The following is a 21,408-nucleotide window of genomic DNA, read 5'->3' on the forward strand; positions in this document are numbered from 1 at the left end:
CTGCTGGCCTGCTTTCAGCTAAATTGGTAGAAAAATCGAGTTATGCTGATGCAATAAAAATGGGCATAACTAATAAGCAAAAACCATCTACTGCAGTAAAAACGCAACAAGGTCAGCAAGTACTGCAGCGTCAACAAAATACTCAACCAGTACCTATAAATCTGAACAATCAACACCAACGGTCACTTCAGCAGTTGCACCAAATTCGATCAAATGAAGGTCATGGACATGAAGACGATCAACATGCCAGCTGGCGATTTAGAAGTCGTAGCCGTAGTAATGCTCGGCTCACTGTTAATAATGATAGCGATATCAAAGCATTAAATGCAAAGTTTGATACCTTAATTGAGTTAATGCTTGATGAGCGCAAACGATCTGTTCCCATGGAAGTCAGTAGTATAGAAAATCTTAATGCGAAGATGGATCAGCTTATTACTATGTTGACTTTATTAACAAACTGCATGATGGCTAAACACGTCAATGACACATCCAATATTGCCTAGTTCTCTTGGAAGCACTTACACATTAAGGATTCTGGTTTTGAATGCAGCTGGTCTGTATAATAAACTGGAAAGATTTTGAATCCCAAACAGGATACCAGTTCCAGAAGAGATGACGTTTCCAGATAGTATGCAATTCTTAATCAAGATATCTATACATTCACTAAAACATAATTAATCAAACTACTTTTGTATTTCACTTCACATTTAATGTAACACTCACATTTGAGATCTACACACAGTAGGCGTCAACAAATTTACACAAAATTAATCAAACTACTTTTGTATGTCACTTCACATTTAATGTAACACTCACATTTGAGACCTACACACAGTAGGCGTCAACAAATTTACTATATTATACAGTAGTATAGCAGTAAATAAATAAATATAGTCAGTCAGTCTAGGGCACAGCCTTGAGCAGACCTGACTATTCAACAAAAAAAAAAAAAAAAAAAAAAAAAGCCCTAAGTCGAAGAAGCAAATGGCGGAAGATATTGACGCCAACTCAAATAGCAACTCGCCATGCCAATCTAAAGCTGATTGCTGTAGCTCAGATGCAGCGAATGAGGAGGATATAGCGACTAGCAATAGTCCACTGTCCACAACTCCGCCATCTATTGGCAAATCAATAAAACCGTCAACGAAATCTGTTACATCAACAGCGTCAACTGTTAACAAAAATCGCACAAATGCAGCCATGGACTTGACTGAATTAGATGCTGCAAGCTCAGCAGAAATATCTGAAATTCTAAATCATTTATTTAGTGGACATGAATTGAACAAATCAATCCCCCCTCCACCTCCATTGTCAGCTGAGGCTAAAGAAGCATGCCATAGAATGGCAGCTTCTAGCTCGCCAACAAATCAATCACTCTATTCAATGATTGTTAAAAATAAGCTAATAGCTGAAGATGATGTTTTGGCTATTGATGACGATACGCCAACAACATCCAAAAAAGCGGCTGCCATTGCTGCGGCACGCAAAGCCACTACAGCCACGGCCACGGCCACGGCTGATGTTAACAACAACACCAATGTTATTGACAACAGCAAGCTAGGTGCTGTTAATGCCAACCACTCACCACCAGTAGATGGCGCTAATTTCTATGCTAATGATATAGAAATTGACGACGACGACGAAGATGACGACGATCATGATCAGAACGAGGGCTTTCTTGATAGGCTCAAGAAGAAGCCAACTCCATTATACTTACACAATGTGCCAGAAATTATGCCAGTACTGCTGGACATAAATAAAGTCATTGGTGAAAATAACTACTATACGAAGCCGACTGCTGGACATGGCTTACGTATTCAATGCGCAAATATAGCTGTATATCGCCAGCTGGCGCACCACTTCAAACAAAACAATATTGAATCGCATACGTACCAATTGCAAGCTGATCGTGGCTTTCGGTTCATGATTCGTCATCTACATCATTCGACGCCAGATGCCTGGATTCGCCAACAACTGACGAATCTGGGGCACAAAGTGCGATATGTGAGTGTAATCAAGAAGCGATTCACTCGCCAGCCACTCAACATGTTTGAAGTTGAGATCGCTGCCGAGTCATCTAGTTTGAATGTGCTGGACATTACCTGCTTGGGCGGACAGAAGGTGCAAGTAGAAAAGATTCTGCGCAACGTTGATGCCGTCCAATGTCATCGCTGCCAAAAATTTGGCCATACAAAAAATTATTGCAGACGCCCTTTTGTATGCGTTAAATGCAGTGGCAGCCACCCATCCACCGAGTGCGAAAGAAAGAAAGGCGCTAGCAGCCAGCCACCACCAAAGTGTGCAAACTGCCAAGGGGAACATGCTGCCAGCTATCGCGGCTGCAAATCCTATAAAGATGCCTGCAGGCTAAAATCATCTGCAGCCAAGGGCCATCAGTTGGCCAGCAAAATGGTGGCAGATTTGGCACGTAACAGAAGTGACAATGCTGCCTCTATGGCTATGACCATTAAACAACATCTATACAACGCCAATGCTGTCAAACAGCCACAAATGCCACTGCAACAGCAACAGCAACAGCAGCAACGGAAACAGCCACAAATGCCAAGGCAACAACAACAGCCAATTAAAGTAAACAAATTGTCTAAACAGCAGCTACCACAGCAGCCGTTAAAAAATATAAAGCCATATCCTAAAAAACAAAGCCAATCAACATTACTTAGTTATGCTGACGCTCTGAAAGCAAATCATCATCCTGTCCAATTGAATCAACCAATTGCTAGGCAGCAACCTCAGCCACAAGAGGCACTGCGCCAAAAACTGCCATATGATGACGTCAGTACTGATGCTGCCACTAATTTCAAATATGAATCTCGTCAACGTGGAGATGTCAATACTAGCACAGACCAGAAGCTAGACATTCTTATTAGTTTGATGCTGGAGGAGCGTAAGCGTCCTGCCGCCCCAGTAGTCAACAGCAACAACTCCAGTAGTAACCTGGAAGAGAAGATCGACAAGCTGATCAATATGATTGGATTGTTGGCCACTCACCTGATGAAAGACAATCGAATTTAATAATTACTGCTCTAATGCACATGATTGTGCCCAAATTGCATATGAAGATGCAAATGCGTAAGCAAATGCAAATTCATATGTAATCAACAATTACAAATATATACACTATATTTGTATAGTCCGAATTGAGAAACACACTGCCCGTACAGATGCCCCGTCTCCTTGATGTCCGATGCCAGAAGTCCGATTCCAGAAGTCCTATACCTGCAATTAAACAAAGTCAATACCAATATCATTACACACTTACCTATGTCCGATGCCAGAAGTCCGATGCCAGAAGTCCAATACCTGCAATTCAACGAAGTCAATACCAAAATCATTACACACTTACCTATGTCCGATGCCAGAAGACCGATGCCAGAAGTCCAATACCTGCAATTAAACGAAGTCAATACCAATATCATTACACACTTACCTATGTTCCGTCCCTGGATGTCCAAGATGGAGCAGTTGATTTGCTGAATCTATAATTAACAGATTTCAGTGAATTGCCAATGATGTTACACACTTACCTGCTTTCTGCCACTTGAGGATCTGGTGATGCTGATTGACTTGTCCAAATCCTGGATGCCCCAGTTGATGCCGATGGATGCAGTTGATTTGCTGAATCTATAATTAACAGATTTCAGTGAATTCTGCCACTTGAGGATCTGGTGATGCTGATTGACTTGTCCAAATCCTGGATGCCCCAGATGATGCTGATGGATGCAGTCGATTTGCTGAATCTGTAATTGAATAGATTTCAGTAAATTGCCAATAATGATGACCACATACCTGCTTTGCCGATGGATGCAGTCGATTTGCTGAATCTGTAATTGAACAGATTTCAGTAAATTGCCAATAATGATGACCACATACCTGCTTTCTGCCACTTGAGGATCTGGTGATGTCTATTCTACCAGTTGACTTGTCCAAATCCTGGATGCCCCAGATGATGCTGATGGATGCAGTCGATTTGCTGAATCTGTAATTGAACAGATTTCAGTAAATTGTCAATAATGATGTCAACCTACCTGCTTCTGCCACTAGAGGATCTGGTGATGCTGGTGCTAGTCTCCAGCAAACTCGAGATGCCTAATATCTACCATGTGTCGCTGGTCCACATTGCGGTGCCAGCAGCCATTCATCTTGTCCTGCATAATTTCCACCGATTGTGCTGCCACTGACGGAAGCCGTCCGCCCCTGATGGTCCTGATGGTTTCCTCGCCTAGATGTCTCCTCACCTGTAAATAAAAAGAAAATAATTAGTATTATTAGCTAAGTTAATTTAAGTTTTCCTATTGTTATTTGTAAATATAGTTCTAAGTCACAATAGCTCTAAGTTCGCCATTCAAAATGATCGCACATCGATAACATTCATATATTACGATAGTAATGCCAATAATCTACTCAGCCCTGGCTGAGCAGTTCCCCAGCAACTCGAGCCCTGACTGCTCTGCGTAGCATGTTTTCAGGCGCCACTTAATTTCTAAACAAATGATACTAGGTATCGATTGAGATATTTACAGCCGCGCCCTGCCATGCCTGGTGGAGGTGAATGGCAGGAGTGGGCAGCCCAGCCAATTGCTAGTTGGACGGCAGCGAGATCGGTCGCGAGAGCGCAGCCGCCAGCAGGCACCTCACCTAGAAAAAAATTAACACCAACGCAGAACAACGCCTTTCTATTTTATTCTCGCAACAACAACACGCTTTAATCAGCACATACGCACAACAAGTCATCACATCAACAACAACTCGGAAACCTGAGCACACCAGCTTCAACACAGCAACTACTATTCCTACAACAGCAACCCACGCGCATATTGTAACTGAGAAAGGACTGGCGCGTATCTTACTGCCGGATTGTGCTGGCAGTGCCGAGCGCACATGCTACCACAATTCACTGTATGCCAGCATCCCTGTCTCCAAAGCCTGTCAGTGCACTTTCTGGTGGTCGTGCCTCTTCGGTTACAGTTCTACCATATGCGAACAGCTTCGAGTACATTACAACTAATCATCAACGCAGATACCAAACGGACTCTGGAATCTCTAGATGACAAGCCAGTTATTACATCATTAATTCATTATAATCCAATTTTCATTTTACTTTATTTAAACTTATTGTTTGTAAACACTTATGTTGCCACATCGTCCATAAGACACAACCTCTGTTAGTTAACATTTCACTTCAATTGTATAAAGATAGGCAATGTTGCCACCTAGTTTTAAGTTTATAACATTTGCATATGTTGCTCTTTAGTAATGACGCAAATAAAGAAGGCCAGCTGTGGCTAGAAATAGTCGCGAGCGAACCCCCAATGTGTCACAAGCGTGCACACAATTTAAAAAAATAACGACCATTAACGAATATTCTATTTTAATTTCTTTTAAACTGTAATACTCAAAACAGTGTTTACCTGAAATTCATCAAATTAACTTCACTCGAATATGAAAAATGAACTATTTCGTAATCATTAACGTGAATCATATTTTTGAACTGAAATATCTCATTTTAATTTTGTCAACAAATCACACTTTGTACTCAAATGAAAGTTACGCGACCTGCTAGTTATACTTACATATATATGTATAAAAAAAAAATATACATACAAAAATATCTTAAAAGACAACTTTATACTGACTTATAACGCTATTCAACAACTCACATCGAAAATTCTGTTACTTCAATTATTACAATACATATTGTATCGAAATGAACAACATAACGATCCTTAATGAATATCTTATTTTAATTTCTTCTAAACAGTAATACTTAAAACAGTGACTAACTTGAAATTATCAAATAATTTCACTCGAATATAGAGAAAAAAAAAAAAAAAAAAAAAAAAAAAAAAGTGTTACCTTGAATACACTAACTTGATTCACATCTTGAATAGAAATACCTCATTTTAATTTTGCTCAAAAATTTACATTTTGTATTCAAATAAAAGCCATACGATTTCTTATTAATATTTTATTTTGAACCACCAAACAAATGATTTATCTCGAATACACTAACTTTAATTATAAGCTACATCATTAAAATAATAACAACAAACATCATATTATATCTTTATTACTCCAGTTTATTTTAAACAATTTCTTAAAAGTACTATGATAACTTAATTTAAATAAACTCGCCACCTATGTATTATCCATTACACAAATCCAACTCTAAACAATTTATGCCCCACGCACCCGCATAATACACACTCACTTCATAAGGCGATTACATGGGCAACGATTCTTGTCTTAGCATAGCAGTTCCACACCCAACACAATTCATGCTACACGTCACAGCCACCGCTCTAAGCATTAAATGGCCAGCTGCAGTAATCCTGGCCTAGTAACCACGGATCAGCAACCTTTTCTTGCATACAATATCCAGTACAATGAAACTGCAAATAGCGGTAAGAATCTATGCGCGCAAACAAATTATTAATTGCTCTATATTACAGGAACCAACACCCCTGTAATATGCAAATCTTGCTGGCTCAAAACAGCAACCAAACAAGCACACTGTGCTGACTAAACAGGATTAACATCAATATACAACTTCATTCTTGGCCGATTCTCACATCACACTCAACTGAAATACGCGTCCATTACCTGTTCCACAATGATAGGCATAAACTCACTTGCAAACTCAGCCCTATCTGCCAGGAACACATAGTTGTGGACGACCATGGAAGAGCCCAGCTTGAGTAAAGCAGCTTCACACCCATCACAATTCATGCTACAATTCAAGCACACGCAACCAACACTTTCAAATTCCATTATACCTACATCATGCAGACGTCCTCAGCACCGCTATAAACATCAAATGGCTAGTTGCAATAATCCTGGTCCAGCAATCTTGGTTTTAAGCAACTTAATTTTGTATACAATATCCAGCACGACGACAGCGGTAAGAATCTGCGTCCGTAAACAAATTATTAATTGCTCTATATTACAGGGACCAACCTACCTGTAATATGCAAATTTGCCGGCTCTCAACAACGGCCAAAACATTATGTTGACCAAAGAGGATTAACATCTATAGATAACTTCATGTATTGCCAATACTTACATCACACTCAACTGTAACATGCGTCCATGCATGGGCACAATCTCGCCTGCAAACACAGCCTTACCTGGTAGAAACACGTACCTGCGAATGACCATGTAAGAGCTTACCACACCTCCTGCCGCACTTGACTGCGGAACAACAACCTTTATAAACAGCCTACCTGTGCGCGTGCCCGATGGTTGAGTTCGCTACTGTTTTGCGGCGCATCACCAGCTGTGCCCCGTTCCTCGCAACAACATACCTAATTCAGCACACATGCACAGTACCTGCCATCGTTGGATACTTCTCCTTCCCACAAACGGCAATACAGCAACTTCTTTGGCCGCAGCAGCACTTCGTGATCAATTAGGGTTTGAGTGGACAGGAGCGCGCGCGAACTGGATTGTCCTGGCTGTGCTGGGTCATATGCTACCCCAATCTATTGGGTATCAGCATCTCTGTCCATGCAGCCCTCCTACCTTCTTGTGAGCGCGCGTCGCTGTTTGTAATCTCTGTCCAATAGCCAGCTGAAAAACGCATAACAGAACATAGACATCACCTTCTGTTAACACCAACTGCTTCACGGTTCTTGGACTTGCCGACTACAACTAAATCATCACCCACACACGCATCTCGCAGGCTGTAGCGTGTTTCTCGCAACATCAATACGTCTCAAGCAGACACACACACATAACAGCTACTACACCAACTTCACCTCTCTAAGCCCGGACACACCATTCTATAAACACCAACTCAGACACCACTATCTACACAGATGCATCTCCTACAACTGGATTGAGTGGCTTGCATTTGGGCTAGATTGTCCTGACTGTGCTCAGGCATATGCAACCACAATTTATTGTGTGCCAGCATCCCTGCCTACACAGCTAGTCAGTGCACTTTCCGGCTAGAATGTACTGCCGCCTTAATGTGTTGCTCTACGCTCGTTGCAGCAAGTACATCCTCATCAAGCTATCACTCGCTAACACTCCTGGATCCATGGATTTTAAATTATACTACAACTCAGCTATCTCCTATATATACACCTCATCTTCAACACGCTTTAATCAGCACACACTTCACACATCAATTAACACTGCATAACTCTTCTGCCAACCTGGTTACTAGCCACCACAATTTCGTCTATCATCCACCCATGTACTCATCAGCCATCTTTAACACAATCACACCCCCAGCCCGGACTTGAAACTCCATATCACCAAAGTTATCACCATTGGAAACCACTCTTCATTAATTTATATCATCATATTTTATATCATTTATATCATCATATTTTCCCATTCATTGTTTTGTAAACAAAGAAGAAAGTTGCCATATTCTTAAGAAATAACTCTGTTAACAGGCAAGGTTGCCACCCTGCCCTATTAATCAAATAACATTAAGATAATAGGCAATGTTGCCACCTAGTCTTAAGTCTATAACATTTGCATATGTTGCTCAAATAGTAATGAAGCAAATAAAGAAGGCGAGCTGCGGCTAACATTAGACGCTAGCAAACCCCCATAGTGTACAGATGTGCACAAACTTTAAAAAATCTCGCAACAACAACACGCTTTAATCAGCACATACGCACAACAAGTCATCACATCAACAACAACTCGGAAACCTGAGCACACCAGCTTCAACACAGCAACTACTATTCCTACAACAGCAACCCACGCGCATATTGTAACTGAGAAAGGACTGGCGCGTATCTTACTGCCGGATTGTGCTGGCAGTGCCGAGCGCACATGCTACCACAATTCACTGTATGCCAGCATCCCTGTCTCCAAAGCCTGTCAGTGCACTTTCTGGTGGTCGTGCCTCTTCGGTTACAGTTCTACCATATGCGAACAGCTTCGAGTACATTACAACTAATCATCAACGCAGATACCAAACGGACTCTGGAATCTCTAGATGACAAGCCAGTTATTACATCATTAATTCATTATAATCCAATTTTCATTTTACTTTATTTAAACTTATTGTTTGTAAACACTTATGTTGCCACATCGTCCATAAGACACAACCTCTGTTAGTTAACATTTCACTTCAATTGTATAAAGATAGGCAATGTTGCCACCTAGTTTTAAGTTTATAACATTTGCATATGTTGCTCTTTAGTAATGACGCAAATAAAGAAGGCCAGCTGTGGCTAGAAATAGTCGCGAGCGAACCCCCAATGTGTCACAAGCGTGCACACAATTTAAAAAAAAAACTCCTGGATCCATGGATTTTAAATTATACTACAACTCAGCTATCTCCTATATATACACCTCATCTTCAACACGCTTTAATCAGCACACACTTCACACTTCAATTAACACTGCATAACTCTGCTGCCAACCTGGTTACTAGCCACCACAATTTCGTCTATCATCCACATATGTACTCATCAGCCATCTTTAACACAATCACACCCCCAGCCCGGACTTGAAACTCCATATCACCAAAGTTATCACCATTGGAAACCACTCTTCATTAATTTATATCATCATATTTTATATCATTTATATCATCATATTTTCCCATTCATTGTTTTGTAAACAAAGAAGAAAGTTGCCATATCCTTAAGAAATAACTCTGTTAACAGGCAAGGTTGCCACCCTGCCCTATTAATCAAATAACATTAAGATAATAGGCAATGTTGCCACCTAGTCTTAAGTCTATAACATTTGCATATGTTGCTCAAATAGTAATGAAGCAAATAAAGAAGGCGAGCTGCGGCTAACATTAGACGCTAGCAAGCCCCCATAGTGTACAGATGTGCACAAACTTCAAAAATCCACATATGTACTCATCAGCCATCTTTAACACAATCACACCCCCAGCCCGGACTTGTAACTCCAAATCACCAAAGTTATCACCATTGGAAACCACTCTTCATTAATTTATATCATCATATTTTATATCATTTATATCATCATATTTTCCCATTCATTGTTTTGTAAACAAAGAAGAAAGTTGCCATATTCTTAAGAAATAACTCTGTTAACAGGCAAGGTTGCCACCCTGCCCTACTAATCAAATAACATTAAGATAATAGGCAATGTTGCCACCTAGTCTTAAGTCTATAACATTTGCATATGTTGCTCAAATAGTAATGAAGCAAATAAAGAAGGCGAGCTGCGGCTAACATTAGACGCTAGCAAGCCCCCATAGTGTACAGATGTGCACAAACTTAAAAAAAAAAAAAAGTACATTACAACTAATCATCAACGCAGATACCAAACGGACTCTGGAATCTCTAGATGACAAGCCAGTTATTACATCATTAATTCATTATAATCCAATTTTCATTTTACTTTATTTAAACTTATTGTTTGTAAACACTTATGTTGCCACATCGTCCATAAGACACAACCTCTGTTAATTAACATTTCACTTCAATTGTATAAAGATAGGCAATGTTGCCACCTAGTTTTAAGTTTATAACATTTGCATATGTTGCTCTTTAGTAATGACGCAAATAAAGAAGGCGAGCTGTGGCTAGAAATAGTCGCGAGCGAACCCCCAATGTGTCACAAGCGTGCACACAATTTAAAAAATACAGTTCTACCATATGCGAACAGCTTCGAGTACATTACAACTAATCATCAACGCAGATACCAAACGGACTCTGGAATCTCTAGATGACAAGCCAGTTATTACATCATTAATTCATTATAATCCAATTTTCATTTTACTTTATTTAAACTTATTGTTTGTAAACACTTATGTTGCCACATCGTCCATAAGACACAACCTCTGTTAGTTAACATTTCACTTCAATTGTATAAAGATAGGCAATGTTGCCACCTAGTTTTAAGTTTATAACATTTGCATATGTTGCTCTTTAGTAATGACGCAAATAAAGAAGGCCAGCTGTGGCTAGAAATAGTCGCGAGCGAACCCCCAATGTGTCACAAGCGTGCACACAATTTAAAAAAAAACTTTAAAAACTTTAAAAAAAACTTAAAAAACTTAAAAAAAAACTTAAAAAAAAACTTTAAAAAAAACTTTAAAAACTTTAAAAAATTTAAAGCAACTGAAAGAGTGAAAAAAAAAAGAAGATAGAAAAAAAAAAAAAAAAAAAAGGAAAATGGCGTCGCACGCCACTTGTAATTCGTCTATTGATCATCAAACAGGGGACTCATCACTGGATGGAAGCCTGTCTCGTCCTGGCACAGACTGCTCCCCCTCTGTCTCGACTTGGGACAACTCCTCTCTAACAGGTTCCTCTTCCATCATCCATGGGGGTGCTAGCGACAGCCAACACGTTTCCAGCGATCCACAGCCATCAAACATCACGTTCCATAAACCAGCAAACGACAGTCAACCCCCGCTCCTCCCGCCAAATGAACCAGAAACTACTGCATCCATACAGGAAGCCCGAACTCCGACGCCAAGTAGCGCGCCAAAAGTGACGCCCACGCAAATTTTACCGCCATTACTACTGTCAAAAACCATGACGTCACAGCCATCAAAGTATGTACACCGCGCCAAGTCGCCATCTTTCCTGCCAAAAATGACAGCATTACAACAACCACAGCAACGTATAATGCCAAAATTGCTGTCAAACGACTCCATTGCAAATGCAAAAGAAAATTTGGCGCCAATTTTGCCGCCAAATAACACAATCAATAAAATAGCAACACTAACGCCAAGCTCTGAGCAGCCTCCAGCCATCAACCAACAACTTAATATAACCTATTCTGATCCACCAACCACACCAATACTAAGGGATCCCTGTTACATCCATAAATTAAAAAACACAGTGATCACTAAACACACAAACTCAAAAAGCCTCAAACGAAAAATTTCAATGAGCCTGCAGCAACGTAACCCCAAACGCCCCATACACTCTCCAACTGATAAATTATTTAATAATAATAATATCACAAACCCTATTGTAAAACTACAAGACTTTGCTAAAGTTATCATCAAAACTGCAATTCATGCAGCAAATGACTGCAATGAACTCATGGACTTTGAGACACTCACTAACCCAAATGACACTTCAGACACTGGCAGACAAAAACTAGATGACTCAAACAATATACTCGTCCACACAAATACCCAGCATACTCAACTGCTAGACCACCCTCAAGAAGATATTCAGCCCAACCTGCCGCAAAGCTCAAAAATTCCATCCCTCTTCCTCCCAAATGTTACCGAAATCCAGCCACTACTAGATACAATAAACAAGCTACCTGGCATTGGCAGCTACACTACCAAGGTAGCACAAGACAACGGGATCAGAATCCAATGTGAAAACATTTCCACATACAATGCCATCAGTGCCCTTCTGCAAGACAAACAAATTCACAATCATACCTACCAGCTACGCAAAGATCGCGGATACCGCATAATAATACGCCATCTCCATTACTCCACACCATATGACTGGATCCGCGACCAGCTCAAAGAACTTGGTTACGTAACTCGACATGTAAGTGTTATCAAACACAGAACAAGAAACGAGCCAATGAACATTTTTGAAGTTGAACTGGAGCCTCGATTGGATGGTGGACATGAAAAAATACTTACATTAACTGAACTAGGACATCAAAATATTGCCGTTGAAAAACAACTCAGACGCATTGATCCACTACAGTGTCATCGCTGTCAATCATTTGGACACAGCAAAAACTACTGTCGTAGACCCTTTGTATGCCTAAAATGTGCAGGACCCCACGCTACCACTACGTGCGCCAAAACAATAGACGCAGATGCCAAATGTGCGAATTGTGGTGGCAAACATGTTGCTAGCTACAAGGGCTGCCCGGCTTTCAAGAGTGCACAGAATAAACTGATAGCACTCCGTGAACCCGACAATAGACAACACATACAGTCACAGCCCTCACCACAGCAAGCACCACTAGACTCACCTAATTTACCCCCCCCACAAGTAAATCAACAAACGCCACAGCCACAAATCCAGCCGCTGCAACAATATACCATCAACAAAACAACTAAACCACAGTATACAGCACAACACAACATCCACCCAACACAACGAAATATCAACTTAGCTGACACTGCCAAGGTTAAACCTACAATGCTTCGCAATCCTGCTGAAAGGCACCTAAACAACTTTAAAAACAAATTATTGGCCGAGCAGCACCAAAAACCAGCAGCAACAACACATGGGAGACCAGCCTCTCATACGAGCACTGGAGAGCAACGTACGGACTGCAAACGAAATGAGCAGCAAGATTGACAATCTACTAAATGCACTGTACTCCCTTTGTATCCCAACTCCCAAACCAAACTAATTAAAATCAAAAAAAAAAAAAAAAAAAAAAAAAAAAAAAAAAAAAAAAAAAAAAAACAAGAAAATAATAATAATATATAAATATATTTATATAATATAAATATATAAAAAAAAAAAAAAAAAAAAAAAAAAAAAAAAAAAAAAAAAATTATTTAAAATAATATATATATATATACACAAAAAAAAAAAAAAAAAAAAAAAAAAAAAAAAAACAAAAAAAAATTAAAAATATTATATACACAAATATCTGAAAAGACAACTTTATATTTATCTATAACACTATTCAAACGTTCTGTTAATTCCATTATTACAACATATTTTGTATCGAAATGTATGCCATAACGACCATTAACGAATATTCTATTTTAATTTCTTTCAAACTGTAATACTCAAAACAGTGTTTACCTGAAATTTATCAAATTAACTTCACTCGAATATGAAAAATGAACTATTTCGTAATCATTAACGTGAATCATATTTTTGAACTGAAATATCTCATTTTAATTTTGTCAACAAATCACACTTTGTACTCAAATGAAAGTTACGCGACCTGCTAGTTATACTTACATATATATGTATAAAAAAAAAATACATACAAAAATATCTTAAAAGACAACTTTATACTGACTTATAACGCTATTCAACAACTCACATCGAAAATTCTGTTACTTCAATTATTACAATACATATTGTATCGAAATGAACGACATAACGATCCTTAATGAATATCTTATTTTAATTTCTTCTAAACTGTAATACTTAAAACAGTGACTAACTTGAAATTATCAAATAATTTCACTCGAATATAGAAAAAAAAAAAAAAAAAAAAAGTGTTACCTTGAATACACTAACTTGATTCACATCTTGAATAGAAATACCTCATTTTAATTTTGCTCAACAATTTACATTTTGTATTCAAATAAAAGCCATACGATTTGTTATTAACATTTTATTTTGAACTACCAAACAAATGATTTATCTCGAATACACTAACTTTAATCATAAGCTACATCATTAAAATAATAACAACAAACATCATATTATATCTTTATTACTCCAGTTTATTTTAAACAATTTCTTAAAAGTACTATGATAACTTAATTTAAATAAACTCGCCACCTATGTATTATTCATTACACAAATCCAACTCTAAACAATTTATGCCCCACGCACCCGCATAATACACACTCACTTCACAAGGCGATTACATGGGCAACGATTCTTGTCTTAGCATAGCAGTTCCACACCCAACACAACTCATGCTACACGTCACAGCCACCGCTCTAAGCATTAAATGGCCAACTGCAGTAATCCTGGCCTAGCAACCACGGATCAGCAACCTTTTCTTGCATACAATATCCAGTACAATGAAACTGCAAATAGCGGTAAGAATCTATGCGCGCAAACAAATTATTAATTGCTCTATATTACAGGAACCAACACCCCTGTAATATGCAAATCTTGCTGGCTCAAAACAGCAACCAAACAAGCACACTGTGCTGACTAAACAGGATTAACATCAATATACAACTTCATTCTTGGCCAATTCTCACATCACACTCAACTGAAATACGCGTCCATTACCTGTTCCACAATGATAGGCATAAACTCACTTGCAAACTCAGCCCTATCTGCCAGGAACACATAGTTGTGGACGACCATGGAAGAGCCCAGCTTGAGTAAAGCAATTCAAGCACACGCAACCAACACTTTCAAATTCCATTATACCTACATCATGCAGACGTCCTCAGCACCGCTATAAACATCAAATGGCTAGTTGCAATAATCCTGGTCCAGCAATCTTGGTTTTAAGCAACTTAATTTTGTATACAATATCCAGCACGACGACAGCGGTAAGAATATGCGTCCGTAAACAAATTATTAATTGCTCTATATTACAGGGACCAACCTACCTGTAATATGCAAATTTGCCGGCTCTCAACAACGGCCAAAACATTATGTTGACCAAAGAGGATTAACATCTATAGATAACTTCATGTATTGCCAATACTTACATCACACTCAACTGTAACATGCGTCCATGCATGGGCACAATCTCGCCTGCAAACACAGCCTTACCTGGTAGAAATACGTACCTGCGAATGACCATGTAAGAGCTTACCACACCTCCTGCCGCACTTGACTGCGGAACAACAACCTTCATAAACAGCCTACCTGTGCGCGTGCCCGATGGTTGTGTTCGCTACTGTTTTGCGGCGCATCACCAGCTGTGCCCCGTTCCTCGCAACAACATACCTAATTCAGCACACATGCACAGTACCTGCCATCGTTGGATACTTCTCCTTCCCACAAACGGCAATACAGCAACTTCTTTGGCCGCAGCAGCACTTCGTGATCAATTAGGGTTTGAGTGGACAGGCGCGCGCGCGAACTGGATTGTCCTGGCTGTGCTGGGTCATATGCTACCCCAATCTATTGGGTATCAGCATCTCTGTCCATGCAGCCCTCCGGGTACCTTCTTGTGAGCGTGCGTTGCTGTTTGTATTCTCTGTCCAATAGCCAGCTGAAAAACGCATAACAGAACATAGACATCACCTTCTGTTAACACCAACTGCTTCACGGTTCTTGGACTTGCCGACTACAACTAAATCATCACCCACACACGCATCTCGCAGGCTGTAGCGTGTTTCTCGCAACATCAATACGTCTCAAGCAGACACACACACATAACAGCTACTACACCAACTTCACCTCTCTAAGCCCGGACACACCATTCTATAAACACCAACTCAGACACCACTATCTACACAGATGCATCTCCTACAACTGGATTGAGTGGCTTGCATTTGGGCTAGATTGTCCTGACTGTGCTCAGGCATATGCAACCACAATTTATTGTGTGCCAGCATCCCTGCCTACACAGCTAGTCAGTGCACTTTCCGGCTAGAATGTACTGCCGCCTTAATGTGTTGCTCTACGCTCGTTGCAGCAAGCACATCCTCATCAAGCTATCACTCGCTAACACTCCTGGATCCATGGATTTTAAATTATACTACAACTCAGCTATCTCCTATATATACACCTCATCTTCAACACGCTTTAATCAGCACACACTTCACACTTCAATTAACACTGCATAACTCTGCTGCCAACCTGGTTACTAGCCACCACAATTTCGTCTATCATCCACATATGTACTCATCAGCCATCTTTAACACAATCACACCCCCAGCCCGGACTTGAAACTCCATATCACCAAAGTTATCACCATTGGAAACCACTCTTCATTAATTTATATCATCATATTTTATATCATTTATATCATCATATTTTCCCATTCATTGTTTTGTAAACAAAGAAGAAAGTTGCCATATTCTTAAGAAATAACTCTGTTAACAGGCAAGGTTGCCACCCTGCCCTATTAATCAAATAACATTAAGATAATAGGCAATGTTGCCACCTAGTCTTAAGTCTATAACATTTGCATATGTTGCTCAAATAGTAATGAAGCAAATAAAGAAGGCGAGCTGCGGCTAACATTAGACGCTAGCAAGCCCCCATAGTGTACAGATGTGCACAAACTTTAAAAAAAATTTGGGTGTCATGATGGATTCAAAGCTGAACTTCACTAGTCACGTCACTATGGTTGTCACGAGGGTTAGGGCTAGGCTGAAAAAGATAGATTGGCTTATTAACAGAGATAGTAAATTGTCTCTTAAAACTAAAACAATAATTTACAAGCAGTTAGTTGCCCCACTGTGGCAATATACTATACCTGTCTGGGGTGCACTCCTGTCTGAAACTCAGTTTGATCGCATCAGAGTCATACAAAACAAAGCACTGAGAACTGTATCTGGCGCTCAATATTTTGTTTCAAATGCTCGCATCAGATCTGAACTTGGTGTCTTATCTGTGGATGAGCAATTTAATAATATCTGCTCAAAGTACTACGAGCGACTACGTGTACATAGCAACAATGAGGCTAGAAGCATAGCCCATGATCCGTTTGTCCCACAGCGACTAACAATGCCCAGATACTCTAGCCTCGTCAATACTCACCTGGCTAACGAAATTGAAATGCGCTCTCAGCGACAACAGCGAAGGCAAGCTGAAGAAGATGCGGAATTCCGTGCTAGTTATCTTCGCCGTCATCCTCCAGTGTATGGCCCGATTACTTTCCGTGAGCACAGTCGCAATATTGTGAGTGCACGGCTCACTAGATCGTATCCAGCTTCAACACGCAACACAAGCGAAAACCTTCGCAGAATAGCAGCCCGACGCAGATACGAGGCTCTTCGCAACGATGCAGCTCGTCGCAACGACGCTCCACCAAATGACGCTGCCACACACTCATCCTCTTCAGAGGTGGCCCTCAACATAGGCAACGCAGCTGCCTCACAGTCGCGCCTGCCAATCTTCCAGCAACTGGCGCCGTTGCCACCCACTACAGGCACTTTGCGCACACACAACACAAATCCAGACAACCCTCCGGCTGAGCAAAGCGGGTCGTCTCCAAGCAACTGATTGCAGCATATACACTAAAAAAGAATATGCAATTCAATTAGAATTCCAATTGGCCAGTATACGCAACAACTCACCTGTAAATTGGATCGGCTGCACATATCCTATAAAGGGTAATCTAGCAAATAAAACTCAAATTGGATATTTATATTCAATTAAAGTTTTATTTTGCATGTATAGGCATACATGCAGTAAACAAATACTACAGTGCACTGACTAATATCAACACAAACGCACTTAACTAAACTAGCGGCACTACTCGATGTTTGGGACGCGGAGTCTTCTCAGCTACTTCTTCTTGTACCACTGGATGATATACTGCAAAGAAAAACAAAAAATATTAAGTATCAACACTTTTATTTACATTTGCATAATTAACATAACCTTGCAGTTAGCTTGCTTTCACACACATCTCTGCCTTGTAGTGCACATACTCTCTTGCACTTGGTAGTAAGCTGCTGCAATTTGTAAAAACAATGAATTAATTAATATTCAATTATTAATGCTTTTATTAGTATTCTTATTAGAAACTATACTTTCCAGTTGCAATTTTGCAATTAATGCACTTCACTTTTCGCACCATATGCTTTTACAACATATGTTTTGTCTTTGCATATCGATAGACATATAAACGCAGTGATGCACTATCGCTTTCACGATCGCACTTGCGATGTATCTAATAAATTTTAACTAAATTAAATATGCTAAAATGAAAAGAAAAACCCATTGAAAATCAAATATTGAAAGGAAAACAACTATTACTATTAATTATATTACTCTTATACTACTAATACTATATTTAGCTTAAACAACCTATGGGGAAAATGACTAGACTTTGTCTTGAATTTTCTCTTTGAATTGAATGGCGGCATTATGGCAGCTAATTGATCTGCGCATCTCATAGATGCAGCTGTAAATGAATTTAATTATATTAACTTAAGCAATTTAAGCATATCAATGTCATCTACTTCTGATCTGCTCTTTTATATGTACACATATATCACAATGGCGCACTGCTATCTTTTGTTGCGCTTGTGGCCATTTAAACTAATCATAGTTTCGCAAAATATCGACCGAATGTATATTTTTTAAAGATATCTTTTAGGCGCAATTTTAATTCTAAGAAAATACTATTGTCAAAGTATTGTATGAATAAAGAGTATCTCTATTTTCTCTCTTCCTCTTCATTTAGCTGATTGACAGCTAATATGAATGAGACGAAAGGGAATTTGAGATCATTAATGTGTGTTCTGTCAAGGCATACAAACAGAAATCAGCTCTGACCATCTTCCGTTGCAAGTTCAGCTGGTCGAGAAGCCAATCACTAGCAAAGCAAAAGGCCATCTTCTGCATCTGAATGCAAACATTAACAGATTCCAGAGCTATCTAAACGACAGAATCTTGCTCAACACTGAGATCAACAGTGAGGACGACGTCGATGATGCTGTTAATATTTTCGTCAAAAACATTGAAGATGCTGCAAACTATGCGAATCCACAGAGCCCACGCAAGATAACGAGAGCTAGATTTCGAGTTAATAGACAGACTCTGCAACTTGTCGAGGCCCACAAGCAAATCAAGCGCTATCTCGTTCGAAATCGCAATCCTTTGGCGAAGCAGCTCTGCAACAGGCTGTCGAATCGCATTCGCAAAGAGCTCATAGATGCTAGGCAGAAGTATGAGGAAGAGCTATTTAGATCTATCGATCCAACTGATAGATATAGTATGCAGAAACTCTGGCGACTGACCAACGAAATTAAGCGACAGCCTGCCCCAAATCTACCGCTATTGAAGTCCTCCATTGGCAATGGCTCTAACGCTCATAACGTTTGGTGCAAGACTACTGCCGAGAAGGCTGAAACATTTGCTGCAAGTCTTGAACAGCGATTCCATCCCATCGTGACCACGTCGCCCAGTGATCTGGCTGAGATTGAGGCTCAAGTTAGCCAGCCATCTTTGACTCCTTCAGTCTCTTTTCGGCCAGTCACTGCGGCTGAAGTCATCAGTCACATCAGCACGCTTGAGAACAAGAAAGCGGCTGGATTGGATCAAATTGATAACCACACCATCAAAGCGCTGCCAATGAAGGCTATTTTGTATCTTGTTTTGATCTGCAACAACTCCTTTAGACTGGGTCATTTCCCCTCTTGCTGGAAGCTAGCGATGGTGAAGATGGTGCACAAGCCTGGCAAGCCTACGCAACATGTTTCATCATACAGGCCAATAAGTCTTCTATCTGGCCTCTCGAAGATACTGGAGCACTTAATATTGAGCCGTATGCTTGAGCAAGATGCTCTTATAAATGCGATTCCAAGCCATCAATTCGGATTCCGCAAAGCTCACTCAGCTGAACAGCAATTGGGTCGAGTCACCCAGTACATTATTAAAGCATTTGATGACCATAAATACTGCTCTGCTGTCTATATGGACATTAAAGAAGCTTTTGATCGAGTGTGGCATACAGGCTTGAAATACAAACTCAAGTCACTACTGCCGATCGCTCTCTATCGCATTCTCTGTTGCTATCTAACAGATCGCTCTTTTATTGTTGAGTGCCACGGTGGATGTCGCTCAGGAATCAGGCAGATTCACGCTGGTGTGCCACAAGGCAGCCTGCTTGGGCCAGTGCTGTATAATATATACACCAGCGATATACCAGCTACAACTTGTCTTCATGGAGTTCGTATTGCCACCTATGCTGATGACGTCATTGTTCTTGCAGCAGACTATCGACAAGCAGATGCGCTTAACTCACAGCAAGCTTACATGGATAGACTGGCTGAATGGGCGCGCAAGTGGTGCATTACAATTAATGCGAATAAAACTATGCACATCATGCATACACTCAGGCCTATAGCACCATATCAGGCTATTCGCATTGGCAACGAAACTATTGAAAATGGCACCTCGCATCCATATCTGGGCGTTACGTTAGATTCTAGACTGCGCCTCACTCAACATGTCACTACGGTCGTTACTAGGGTTAGGGCTAGGCTTAAAAAGATAGATTGGCTCATTAATAAAGATAGTAAACTATCTCTAAAAACTAAAACTATCATATACAAGCAGCTTGTTGCCCCACTATGGCAATACTCGCTACCTGTATGGGGTGCTCTTCTATCCGAGACCCAATTCAGCCGCATCAGAGTTATTCACGATAAAGCTTTAAGAGCCATATCTGGTGCTCAGTACTTTGTCTCTAATGCACGCATCAGATCTGCACTGGATGTCTTGTCTGCTGATGAAATATTCAATAATCTCTGCACAAAGTACTTCGACAGACTACGTGTACACAGCAACAACGATGCTAGAAAGATTGTCTATGATCCGTTCATCCCACAGCGGCTAACTATGCCCAGATACACGAATCTCATTAACACTCTGCTGGCTGATGATATTGCTCTGCGCAGTCAGCGACAGCGGCAAAGAGAAGCTGATGAAAATGCTGAGTTTAGAGAAAGATACCGTCGCCTACATCCGCCAGAGTATGGCCCGATCACCTTTCGCGAGCACAGCCGACGACTAATAGCGGAGCGATTCACGAGATCGTATCCAGATCCTCCTCGCAACTCCAGTGAGAATCGACGCAACAATGCTCCACCGATCGGCC

The 21,408-nt window shown here is 40.2% G+C and overlaps 1 protein-coding gene and 1 long non-coding RNA gene across 2 annotated transcripts in view; one reads left to right on the forward strand and one right to left on the reverse strand.

Moving 5' to 3' along the window:
• Positions 1–537, reverse strand: part of LOC149268911 (uncharacterized) — a 16,339-nt gene extending 15,802 nt beyond the window's left edge. Inside the window, exon 1 of the long non-coding RNA XR_016269929.1 lies at positions 523–537. This is a non-coding gene — a long non-coding RNA (uncharacterized LOC149268911). The remainder of the gene's footprint in view (positions 1–522) is intronic.
• Positions 1–21,408, forward strand: part of LOC149268914 (uncharacterized) — a 30,470-nt gene continuing 9,062 nt past the window's right edge. Inside the window, exon 1 of the mRNA XM_089468056.1 lies at positions 1–21,408. This exon is cut by the window's right edge and continues 8,196 nt beyond it. Coding sequence (XP_089324182.1) covers positions 985–3,033 — 2,049 coding nt within the window. The 5' untranslated portion in view covers positions 1–984 and the 3' untranslated portion in view covers positions 3,034–21,408.

The sequence above is a fragment of the Drosophila arizonae genome, chromosome 4 (assembly GCF_054131065.1).
Source record: "Drosophila arizonae isolate 15081-1271.41 chromosome 4, UAZ_ARI_1.0, whole genome shotgun sequence".
NCBI classification, from domain to species: Eukaryota; Metazoa; Arthropoda; class Insecta; order Diptera; family Drosophilidae; genus Drosophila; species Drosophila arizonae.